This window comes from Oryctolagus cuniculus, chromosome 2 (assembly GCF_964237555.1).
Source record: "Oryctolagus cuniculus chromosome 2, mOryCun1.1, whole genome shotgun sequence".
Taxonomy (NCBI): domain Eukaryota; kingdom Metazoa; phylum Chordata; class Mammalia; order Lagomorpha; family Leporidae; genus Oryctolagus; species Oryctolagus cuniculus.
In genome coordinates this window covers 93,033,856-93,046,613 of record NC_091433.1, presented here as the reverse complement: position 1 = coordinate 93,046,613, position 12,758 = coordinate 93,033,856, and the positions used below count along the sequence as shown (strand labels likewise).

At 40.4% G+C, this 12,758-nt stretch overlaps 1 protein-coding gene across 3 annotated transcripts in view; it reads right to left on the bottom strand.

Annotated features, from left to right (window-relative positions):
• HOOK3 (hook microtubule tethering protein 3) overlaps nt 1-12,758 on the bottom strand; it is a 127,148-nt gene that overhangs the window by 53,100 nt on the left and 61,290 nt on the right. For all 3 annotated transcript variants that reach the window (XM_002720760.5, XM_051832317.2, XM_051832316.2), the window contains exons 9-11: nt 11,386-11,549; nt 6,208-6,348; nt 3,712-3,913 (exon numbers count right to left, since the gene is read on the bottom strand). In XM_002720760.5, the coding sequence (XP_002720806.1) occupies nt 3,712-3,913; nt 6,208-6,348; nt 11,386-11,549 (507 nt within the window). The remainder of the gene's footprint in view (nt 1-3,711; nt 3,914-6,207; nt 6,349-11,385; nt 11,550-12,758) is intronic.

The following is a 12,758-nucleotide window of genomic DNA, read 5'->3' as shown; positions in this document are numbered from 1 at the left end:
ATCCTATCTTTACTTGTATTTATGAGACATTCAAAAAAACCTAAAGTCCCTAAGAGTAACAAACAAATAGTTTTATGCTTAGAAGAATATGATAAAAGTTAATCAAAAGCATTGAAGACCTAATAAATGGGAAGACATGTTCATAAACAGCATCACTCATTGTCACAAAGATGTCAGTTATCCTCAAACTGGTAATAGATTCAACATAAGTTCAATCCCCAAAGGTTCTGGGTTTAAAGAAAAAGCAAGTGACCAAGAATACAGTTCTGAAAAAGAAAAAGGTATGAGGGCCTGTACTGCCAAACATCAAAATTACTAAAAATCTACAGAAAATAACATAATGTGGTATTGGTTAAGAATAAGCAAGTAGACTAAGACAACAGAACAGAGTCCAGAAACAAGCCATCATATAATATGAGAAGTTTAGATATTCAAGAGTAGTTCAAATAGCTCATGGAGGGGCAGGTGACTGGCTTAGCAATTGAGACACCAGTGAAAGTGCCCACGTCCAGTACTGGTACCTGGGTTCGATATCTGGGTCTGCTCCTGACTCCAGCTTCCTGCTAAAGCAGACCTGTGGAGGCAGTGGTGATGGTTCAAGTGAATGGGTTCCTGTCATCCATGTGGGAGACTTGGATTAAGTTCCTGGTTCTTGGTTTTGGCTCCCAACATGGGGTCATTCAAAGCACTTGGGGAATGAAGCAGTAGGAGCTCTCTTTGTCCTTCTCTGTCTTTGTTTCTCAGATACACACACACACACACACATATAAACTTTTTTGTAAGTTTATGGGAACATTGAATTAAAAGATAAATTGATTTGAAGGCAGAAAAATTTGAAACCCATGCAGTTTTTTCATTACATGTAATTTCTATGGACTTTCTGAAGACCTTTGTAGAAGGCAGAATTGTAGGTCATTGTGGAATAATGGACTATTACAAAATGGCAGTAGGTAAACTAGTTATCTACACAAAAACAGAATCCAATGGACCCCTTCCTAACACTCCATACAAAAATCAATCCTAGGTGGATTAGAAACCTAAATGTTCAAAACAAAATTAAAATTTTATAATGAAAATGAGTGAGGCCGGTGCCACGGCTCAATAGGCTAATCCTCCACCTAGTGGCGCCGGCACACCAGGTTCTAGTCCCGGTCGGGGCACTGGATTCTGTCTCAGTTGCCCCTCTTCCAGGCCAGCTCTCTGCTGTGGCCCAGGAAGGCAGTGGAGGATGGCCCAGGTGCTTGGGCCCTGCACCCCATGGGAGACCAGGAGAAGCACCTGGCTCCTGCCTTCGGATCAGCATGGTGCACCGGCCGCAGCGCGCCAGCCGTGGCGGCCATTGGAGGGTGAACCAATGGCAAAAAGGAAGACCTTTCTCTCTGTCTCTCTCTCTCACTGTCCACTCTGCCTGGCAAAAAAAAAAAAAAAAAAAAAAAAAGAGAGAGAGATGAAACTTTATAGCCTTATGGGGTAACATTTCTTTTTAAAATGATTAACTAATTAATTAATTAATTAGAGAGAAGGAGACAGCAAGAGCTTGTGTGCTCACACAAGCAAGCTCCCATCTGCTGGTTAATTCTTCCAAATGCCTGCAAGAGCCGGGACTGGACTAGGCCAAAGCTAGGGGCCAGGAACCCAATCCAGGACACACACATGAGTAGCAGAGATCCAATTACTTCAGCCACTACCTGCTGCTTCTCTGGGTACACATTAGCAGAAGCTGGAATAGGAAGCAGAGCTGGGACACTTAACACAGGCATGCAGATATGGGATGTGGGTGTCCCAATCAGTGTCTTAATCATTAAACCAAATACCCACCCTGGAAATAATTTCTTAAATAAGACATGAAAAAGCACAAATTGTCAACTTTAAAAGAAGTAAAGGGTAAGGTAACAGATCTGTAGGAGATAAAAACATGTGCAAGTGATGAAAATTTAATTATCTAGAGCAAATTAATTCTAGAAATCAGTAAGAAATAATTTTTAAAATGTATAAAGGATAAAAATAGACAATTTGTAATCAAGACAATGCAAAGTATAATTATAAGGAAAAACCAGCTTATTTCCATCCAACTGACAAACTTTATTGAAGTTGGCAATAATAAGTGTTGGTGATGATGTGGAGGAACTGATTCACTTGGGGTACAATGTGTAACATCTAACTACACTGAAGATACTCTAAAGAGAGAAATCCCACAAAGCTGTAAAATCTTCACATATATATAGAAGAGAACACAAGTTCACTACTATTCATAGTGGTATTTCTTTTAATATTAAGCCAAAGTTGTAACATCTCCAATAGGAAAATGGACAAAGCTTTGATATAATCAATGGGGTACTATACAGCAGTAAAAATAAAAGGTGTAAAGTTATACCTTTCAGCACTGAATCTCACAAACATACTAAGGGGGGAAAAAATGAAATGACAGGGGCTGGCGCTGTGCTGTAGTGGGTAAAGGCACTGCCTGTAATGCTGGCATCCCATATAGGCACCAGTTCCAGTCACAGCTGTTGCACCTCAGATCCAGCTCCCTGCTAATGTGCCTGGAAAAGCAGCAGAAGATGGCCCAAGTGCTTGGGCCCTTGCACTCACGTGGGAGACCTGGATGCAGCTCCTGGCTCCTGGCTTCAGCCTGGCCCAGCCCTGGAGACTGTGGTCATTAGAAGAGTGAATCAGTGGATGGAAGATATCTCTCTCTCTCTCTCTCTCTCTCTTTCTCTCTCTTTCTGCCTCGCCCTCTCTGGAGCTCTTTCAACTAACTAACTAAATAAATAAATATTAAAAAGAAAAAAGGAAATGAAAGAATACTTTCTGAAATGAATACGAAGAATGAATATGAAGCATTAGAACATGTCAAAATGTTATACAACTTTTTTTGAAGATTCATTTATTTATTTGAAAGTTGGAGATACAGCAAGAGAGAGAGAGATTGAGTTTTCCATATGCTGGTTCACTCCCCAAATGGCTGGATGACCAGGGCTGGGCCAGGCCAAAGCCAGGAACCAGGAGTTTCCTCCAGGTTTCCCACATAGGTGCAGGGGCCCAAGGACTTAGGACATCCTCTACTGCTTTCCCAGGTCCATTATAAGAGAGCTGGATTGGAAGTGGAGCAGCTAGCACCTGAACTGGCGCCCATATGGGATGCCGGTGAACAAGCTGGGGCTTTAACTCACTGTGCCACAGCCCTGGCCAAAATGCTCTACAATTTTGGTGATAGAAAGAACATAAGAGATGCATGAGAATGAAAACCATAAAACAACACAGAGGTAATCTGTAATGGAGAAGGGGAAACGTATGTTTTACTTTTTAGGCATGAATATTTATTGTATTATTTTTTACTAATGTATACTTCCCAAATATTATATAATAAAAGAAAACACAATAAATGAATCTGCTAGAGAGACCAATCAATAACCTATAGAAAAGAACTACATTTAAGTTCTTTAAATGTAAAATAAATATGAATAAACACGAAGGTATTTCAAAAAGTTTATGGAAATGGAATTAGGTTTATTTTGTTTCAAACACTTTTGAAATCCTTGCATAGTTCTTTTACAATATATTTTTCCCACAACCTTTTTGAAGATTCTTTATACATTAAAGAAAAAGTAAAGAACAGTGAAAACAAGCTAATACAGTTCTGACAGGCTACCTGTTATAGTGGCACGCTTGCTTTAAACTCTCACCAAGAAATTGTTTCTGTTCTTTTACCTGTCTCTTATACGTCTCCAGCTGACTCCGTGCTGCATTGGCCTTCCTCAATTCTTCCTCTAGACTGACAGTGTTCTGCATATACATGGTATTCTTCTCTTCTAAGAGCTTAACCTGCCGCCTCAAATCACCAAGGTCCTCTAGCTTCTTTTTGTAAGATTCCACTTGACCTTCTAGTTTAGAAACTTTATCAGAAGAATGCCTAGAATGAGATGGGAAATTAAAAGTCAGAAAACCATCAATAGTCACAAAACTGCTTTAGACATCAAGTGCTAAAACAAGAGATACTGCTAGAAAACAATACGACCTAATGAAATTATAAGACTGTAAGTGGGGGCTGGCGCTATGGCATAGCGAGTAAAGCCAGTGCCCGCAGTGCTGGCATCCCATATGGGCACCAGTTCAAGTCCCAGCTGTTCTACTTCTAATCCAGCTCTCTTCTATGGCCTGGGAAAGCAGTAGAAGAGGGCACAAGTCCCTGGGTCCCTGCACCCATGTGGGAGACCTGGAAGAAGCTCCTGACTCCTGGCTTCAGATCGGTGCAGCTCCAGCCCCAGCCATTGGGGCCAATTAGGGATTGAACTAGCAGATGGAAGACCTCTCTCTGTCTCTCTCTTGGCCTTTCCTTCTCTCTATGTAATTCTGAATTTCTTTTTTTTTTTTTTTTTTTGACAGGCAGAGTGGACAGTGAGAGAGAAACAGAGAGAAAGGTCTTCCTTTGCCGTTGGTTCACTCTCCAATGGCTGCCGCACTGCGGCCGGCACATCGCGCTGATCCAAAGCCGGGGCAGGTGCTTTTCCTGGTCTCCCATGGGGTGCAGGGCCCAAGCACTTGCGCCATCCTCCACTGCACTCCCTGGCCATAGCAGAGAGCTGGCCTGGAAGAGGGGCAACCAGGACAGAATCCGGCGTCCCGACCGGGACTGGAACCCGGTGTGCCGGCGCCGCAAGGCGGAGGATTAGCCTATTGAGCCACAGCGCCAGCCATAATTCTGAATTTCAAATAAATAAATCTTTTTTTTTTTAAAAGACCATAAGTGATTACAGTTCAGTTTTTTGCTCAGGTGGGTTTTTTTTTTTTTTTTTTGGACAGGCAGAATGGACAGTGAGAAAGGTCTTCCTTTTCCGTTGGTTTACCCTCCAGTGGCCGCTGCGGCCGGCACACCGCGCTGATCCAAAGCCAGGAGCCAGGTGCTTCCTCCTGGTCTCTCATGCAGGTGCAGAGCCCAAGGACTTGGGCTACAGCAGAGAGCTGAACTGGAAGAGGAGCAACCGGAACTGAACCCGGCCCCCTACCGGGACTAGAACCTGGGGTGCCGGTGCCACAGGCGGAGGATTAACCTATTGAGCCGCGGCTTGCTCAGGTTTTAAGAAATACAGCCAAAATTATAGCACAATGTGTAATGGAGAATGTTTAAGGAAAGCAAATAGGAGGGGCTAGCCAGCCGAGTCCCATTCAGCACAAAAGTAAAGTAAGTTGTGTGGTGTTCAAATGATTTGGCAAGTGAGATATTATTGGTGACCACAGGAACAGCAGTTTCAGTGGAATAGTGGGAGCAGGCAATGGCAAACTTTAGTGGGTTGAGAAGAGAACAAACAGTTCCCCCTTCCCTTCCAAGGTTAAACAGATCTAAAAGCATTTTTGTAAAGGAGAGTCAAGATGTAAAGAGAAATGCTAATTGGTGTAGCACAGTCCATAGGCAGATAAGAAGGGGTGAGCCTCAGAGCACTGAAGAAGGAATTAGCCCTGGACAGGATGAAGAGCAAAGATGAAAAAAGACAGGTGGCTATGTGGGGCTGTCTGGGAGTGCAGGAAACAAAGGTCCCGAGAGCCAACAGTTCACGGCGTCTTTCTTCTGTGCAGCAGGAGACAAGGTCATCTCCTGAGACTAAGGCACGAGGGATGTGTGGTGTGGTGGTCCGTCAGGTGAGAGAGCTGTGAAAACATGGAGCAGCTATGAGAAAATGGGAGATGGACTTACCCACTTACAGGGGAAGCAGAATGGGGAGCCAGTGGTAAGAACCCAGTGTTAAGGTCTTTAATATGTAGTAGGACAAAACTGTATTACTACGTAATTTGTTCTTAGTATTGAAAGAGGCAAAGTAGAAAATGCAGGTGGTTGGAACCACTCAACAGAAGATCACGGACTACATAAGAAGCAGAACAGTGGGAAAATGAGGTGGCAGGGAGTAAGGTGCCTAGTGAGAGAGTAACTGGAAAACAAGTGCAGACCTGGAAAAAAAAAAGGGTGGACCAGGTGGCTGCAGGATTCAACAGTGTTAGAAGAGGAGCTGGAGAGCTGGGTGAGGATGAGTATGCTCAGGGATTAATTTCTGTTTATTGCAGGTGCCGCTCAATTCCTCACAGAGACCCGAGACGAGAACAAGGCCACACAGAGGTCACATGGAAGCCCTGGGCCTGCACACAGGCGTGTCAGAGGGCTGAGGGTGGGCCCCGGAGAGGTAGGTCTGAGACTCCACAGCAAGGGAGGCTCACCTAAGAACATCAATCTCATCCTTCAGAGACTGGGCTTCGTCTGCCAACGTGGTGAGCTCATCGTTCTGCTGCCGCAGTTCGGAGATTTCCTTCTCTAATTCTTCACAGCGTATCCGATAATCATCTTTAGCAGCTTCTAGTCTGTAACCGAAACAGCACAGATCAAGACAGAACTATTTACAGTCTCATCATTCTGCTTGGGACAGTAAAAGAAAGTAATGACAACAGGAAACATGAGAATAAACTCTTCTTAAAAATGTATTCTGTTGGGTGGCCACCGGCTGTCTTCCCAAGGGTATGCACTGTTGCCAGGTGTGGGAAAGGTGACAACAAACTCCCACTGTGCCACCAGACACCTAGACAGCTAGACATCAAGTAATGTTTTTCCAAAATATTCCTCAATATAATTTAAGGATTTATTATGAAACTAATGCACTTACTGTTGAAAATTTGCCAAAATACAGAAAAGGAAAGAAAATAAGAATCACATTAATTCAGATAGATAACTACTGTTCACATTTTTGGAGTTTATCCTCCAGTCTCATTTCTGCTCATATTTTTCACCAACAACACAGACAGTACTAATTTCTATTTATTAACCAGATCTATTTAACAGAGACCCCTCCTTTATTTTACAAAGTCTTTTTCTCTCATGTCACAAATATTTTGCCCAATTAGTTACTTTTCTTTATATAATGTCTAATTCTTAATTTTTTGTATTTAATTCTGTTTTAATGTTATACTTAATGATTTTTTTCTTTTAATTGTACATTTTCTGTTAGTACTACTAATGGTTTCATTTTAATATTAAAAATTCTAATTTCGGCCAGTACCACGGCTCACTTGGCTAATCTTCCGCCTGCAGCACTGGCACCCCGGGTTCTAGTCCCAGTTGGGGCGCCGGATTCTGTCCCAGTTGCTCCTCTTCCCCCAGCTCTCTGCTGTGGCCTGGGGAGGCAGTGGAGGATGGCCCAAGTGCTTGGGCCCTGCACCCGCATGGAAGACCAGGAGGAAGCACCTGGCTCCTGGCTTCGGATCGGCACAACACTGGCTGCTGGCCATAGTGGCCATTTGGGTGATGAACCAACAGAAGGAAAACCTTTCTCTCTGTCTCTCTCAACTCTGCTTGTCAAAAAAAATTCTAATTTCCGCATATTAATTTTCATGTATGAGGAAATGCAAGGATTTCCCTTGCTGAAATACCTACCAGAACCCATCTAACAAATTTTCTATTCTTTCCCTGTTGATTAGAAAATACTTCCTTCATCATATCACACATTCAAATACATTGAGATGCATTTGTATTACTGTTTGTCTGTATTTCACTGTATCAGTTCTAAGCTATTCAAATTAAGATAGGCTTAAAATATATTTGCACACTTGACATGGCAAGAGCTCCTTCATTATTCTCAAAATGTCTCGGGAAGTCTTGCTCATTAATACTACTAGATAAACAGACTTTGAACTGGTTAAGGGAAAACAATATAATTGAAATGCTCCTTTAAAAACATGCAAAACTACAATTATTTTCTCCATACAATATTTTTGATGTATAACTTCAAAATTTTCTTCATATAAGTCACATTACTTTAAAATTTTTTCAGTATTTCACATATTTAACAATGCAAGTATATGCCAATGATACTAGCAATTGCAGCAAATAACATGTAAATGTTTACTGTGTCTAAGAACTTTTCACTTAATTCCCTTATATTTTCTAGACAGATGAAAATATTACCTGCAAATAATAACCTTTTAGTTTTTATCTTTCCAACATTTTTTGTCTCATTTCTTTTTATTTCATTTTCTAGAAAAGCAATAATGGCAGCCAAAACTTAAATAGCACCAGTCAGGCAACAGTTTCAGTGCTTTCAATGCACAAATATTAACTCAATTCTGACAAAAATTTTAGGAGGCAGATTAACACTATTGGACCTTCTCAGAGTTCAGGAAATGGGCAACATGCTCAAGGTTATATGGCTAACAAGTGGCAAAGCCAAGATTTTTAGAATGTCTAGAAAAAAGTTAAATAATAGATGAGTACTCATCTTCACCTTATTTTTTTAACTTAAATGTGAATTTCACATTTCAAGATAAATTTTTATTTTCCTTCTCCTTTAATCAATAAATCAAAACAGTTACAATAGATTGGATAATGTTCGACAAGTAGATGGTCCTGGGATAAAGCTTATCTTAATACAGTATTGGGTTGAATTTGCCAGTGTTTTATTTAGGACTGTTAAATCGGATATCAGCACTTTTCTTTCTTTTTAATAATTTTTGTAGCCATTGTTGTAAGAATAGGACAAGTGGAGACAAACATAAGTTCAAAGTGTCACTGCTTTCTTGAATGTCGAATTTTAAATACTTCAAATATCCACAATTTGAATTAAGTGAATACTTGTATACCCCTTGCTAGATTCACTCATTGTTAGTATTTTGCTCCATTTGGCTTATCTCACTTTCTCAACAAATGCACACCAATAAAATTCATACACGTACTTTTAGGGAATCACTTGAAAGTAAGCTGCAAAAATTACCTTTCACCCCCAAATACCTCTGTAAAAAGGACATTCTTTTACATGTCTCAGTACATTATCACATCTAAGACAATTAATATCAATACTATTTAATGTGGAGTTCATATTTACACTTCCCCAATTGTAGCAAGAATGTGGAGTTCATATTTACACTTCCCCAATTGTAGCAAGAATGTCTTTTAAAATAAACCTTTCTCTGTCCACCCTGACCTAGGATCCAAAGAAAGTTCACCATTTCCTTTAGTTGTAGTATCTTTTTGTCTTCTGGTTTTTTTTTGTTTTGTTTTGTTTTGTTTTTTTATGACTTTGATTTGTTTCTTATTGTTTCTTCATGATTGAACTGAGGTTACATATTTGGCACAAATACTACATGGGTGATGCTAAGACTTCCAGTAATGTGTCATGTGTATATAATTGTCCGGGTGTCCCACAGTAGTACTGCTAAACCTGATGACTGCTTAAGATGGTTACTGCCACACAGCTCCACTTTCTAAAGGGGTATATTTTCTCTTTGTAACACAGATAATCTATGGGATTTAAATCTCAAAAGCCACCAGTCCTAAAAAAAATAATAAAATCAAAAGCACCCTATCATGATAAAAATAAGCCAGAAGCATTAGATGGGATTTAAAGAATCAAAAATATGATATATAAATATGGAGAATGAATAAAATCTCTGAGTTAAAATATTTCAAGATAAAGTATTACAAATATGAATTCTTGAACAATAGAACCATTAAACACTACCTCCTTCATAATAAAAACATAAGACAATTCTAAATACCAATTTCCCAAAACCCTAATTTAAATACTATCTATCAGTATTTATCATGTTAGAAATTAAAATGATAAATTTCAAATTTATCTCCTTAGTTGAAAATAACAGTAATAAACCCATATATTAAGATGAAAACATTTGGCTGGGGCAGGCATTTAGCCCACTGGTTAAGGAACCTTGTGGGAGCTCCTGCATCCTGCACTGGAGTACCTGGATTCCATACCCTGCTCCAGCTTAGCCCAGCCACTGCCGGCATTTGGGGGAATGAACCAGCAGATAGGAGCTTTCTGCCTCCTGGCCTCATTTATTTCTTGGCCTCTCAAATGAAAACAAACAAAACAAGAAAAACCATACTGTTTGTGAAAAACAGCTTGTTTTCGGACAGAGAAGAGTAGCACTGTTTTACATTTTGTGATTCTAGTAATTGCTTTAACAGAAGATAGCTGGCTTCTTAGACCTGTTTCTGCATTCACCTGCTGTGACATGTTTTGACTGAAGTCTGCATACAGCTTATAAACAAAGCCTTGCCTTGCACAGCTGTGTAGGTAGGAGAGACAGCCTCTGATGACCTTCAGGGGTTTTCAGATCAAAACACTGATGCAGACCATAGGGATGGACTATTGCTAAGGTTTGTGACAAGACTAAGAAAAGCTTTTTATTGGGGTGGGTGGGCATTTGGCACAGAGGTTAAGATGTTGCTTGGGATGCCCACAGTCCAGACCAGAGTCTCTGGGAAGCAACAGGTAGCCCTGCCATGCACGGCAGGGACCCGGATGGAGTTCTGGATTCCTGGCTTTGGCTTGCTCCAGCCCTGGCTGCTGCAGGCATTTGGAGAGAGCGAACCAGTAGATTGAAGACCCCTCAGTCTCTGTGCCTTTCAAATACATAAATTAAAAAAAAAAAAAAAAAAAAAAAGGTAGCTGTGTTCCAACAAAACTTTAAAAAGAATCAGAAAGGCGAACAGGAAAAAAACCTGGACACATTCCACTGAAAAATAATGAAGGATAGGAGACAGGGTACCAAACTAGGTTACTCAGTAAACACCTAAATGATGTTTAGTTTTTCTGTTTTGACACTGGGAATCTATGGCTAGGTAATAAAAAGGTCATACTGCACTTTTTATTAAGTTATAACAAAATATGTTCCCGACACTGTGAAGTCCTTCAGCGTCCTAGCTCTGTTTTGTTCTGCAGACAGACATCAAATTTCCCCCTCTTTTATTTTCCCTTCCACCACCCAAGTGCCAAAGGATACTTCTTTCTTTTAGGTCTCTTATTCCTCCAGAAGTTACGCGTAGAAGACTGCTCCTTTAAATCCTGCCTGTCCTTTTAAATCAGCTTGTCCCTTTAATTCCATCTGGGACTATTTCTATAAACCCTATACCTGTTCTTTGTATTATGTCTCTTTAAACTGTGTGCCTGAATGGGCAACAACTTCACTAAACGTCCTGCCTGATCTTTCTGTGGCGTCTGGCCCTTGAAGAAGATGCACTGGCTCTGAGATCCCTGTCCTGCAGCTTCTGGTCTACTCTGGCCAAGTACTTGGATCATTTTAATAAATAACTTGAGACATCCGGTGAATTTTAGCCTTCTGGTAACCCCTCCAACTCACCGGTAAGCCCCTTTGCTGCTGCTCTTCCTCTTGTAGTCAGTCTGCTTTGGCTTGCTATAAGCTCCATGGTGGCTGGGGTAGGGGCAGGTATGTGGAACACAGCACTGGTGTTTGGGAAGATTTGGGGAAGCTGCTTATTACACAGCCATGTGGGTCTGCAGAGGTCCAGAAGCACTAATACCATTCTCTTAACTTTAAATGACAGTCATCAAATTTTTACAAGTAATATTTTAATGAGTGGTCTTTTACCTGAATGTTTCTTCCTGTAGCTGTTCTAATTGTGTCTGGAGCTGCAAATGCCTTCTTCCTGCTGGACTATTAGGGTCTTCTATAGAATCAGATTGATTGAGTCTTTCCATTAGTATCTGATTTTCTGCCAACAAACTACTCTTCTCCTCTTGCAGAGCTGCAACCTGTTGCACATGGGGAGACAGTGGTCATTTCCTCCAGTTACAATAGCTTCTGCTGCTGCTTAGTCACTTGTGTATTACCATCACAAAGGAAAGCCTACTGTTAAAGAAGTGTAATCAATCTCCACCTAAAATATTATTTTGGAATACTGCACATGCAGAACAATATGTAAGAATTCATTCTTTATTTCATATTTGAACAGACACTTCCCAGAAAAGATACACAGATGGCAAACAACCACACAAAAAGATAAATGTCATTATTCACCAACAAATGCAAATTAAAACCACATTATATCACTGAACTCCCACTACAATTGATAAAGTTAAAATAAAAACAAACCTGGGGTAGCAAGTATTGGCATAGATGAGAACAAAAGGAAATCTCATATACTTGCAATAGAATGTAAAATATTTCAAATACTTTGAAAAACAGTTTAGCAGTGTCTTAAAAAACTTCAAATCAATCAAGTGCAAATACCATATGATTGATTCAGCCATTCCATTCCTAGGTACTTACTCAAGAGAAAAAAAAGCCTATGCCGACAGAGACAGAGACAGGAAGGTTTTCAGTAGCTTTGTAACAGAGAAAACCTGGAAACAACTCAAGTGCTTATCAGCAAGTGAACGGATAAATAAATTGCTGTACATTCCTACAACGGAATACTACTTGGCAATAAAAAAAGAACTATTATTACCAATTCATGATGAATCTCAAAATACTAAAGGAAGCCAGACCCTGCACCTGCTAAAAAGAGTATATGCTGTACAATTCCTTTTAAATACAGCAGTCTCTCCTCATCCCTGTTTTCTCTTGAACTTGCTCTAGTTGGGTCTACCGAGTCCACCGAGCTGCTCATCGGGACCACTTGATACAATCCTCCTCCTTGGACACCTCGCTCTCAAGAACTATGTACCTTCTTCTAGCCCCTCTTTACCCCCTCCCCCTAGAGTGTCACACTCTTCTACGTGCAGCAATGGCTTCCAGTTTACAGCTGTAAATATCCTCTGTTTACTGAAAACGCATGCATTCCCACTTCTAGCCTAGAATCCTGAACTAGTATCACTTCCACATGCATGTCCAATAGGTATCTCATATTTAAAATTGATACATAATAAGTGTATGTATTGATGGAGTACAGTATGATATTTTGATTCATGAACTCGATGAATAATGAGCAAATCAAGGCAATTAGCATATTCATCACTTTA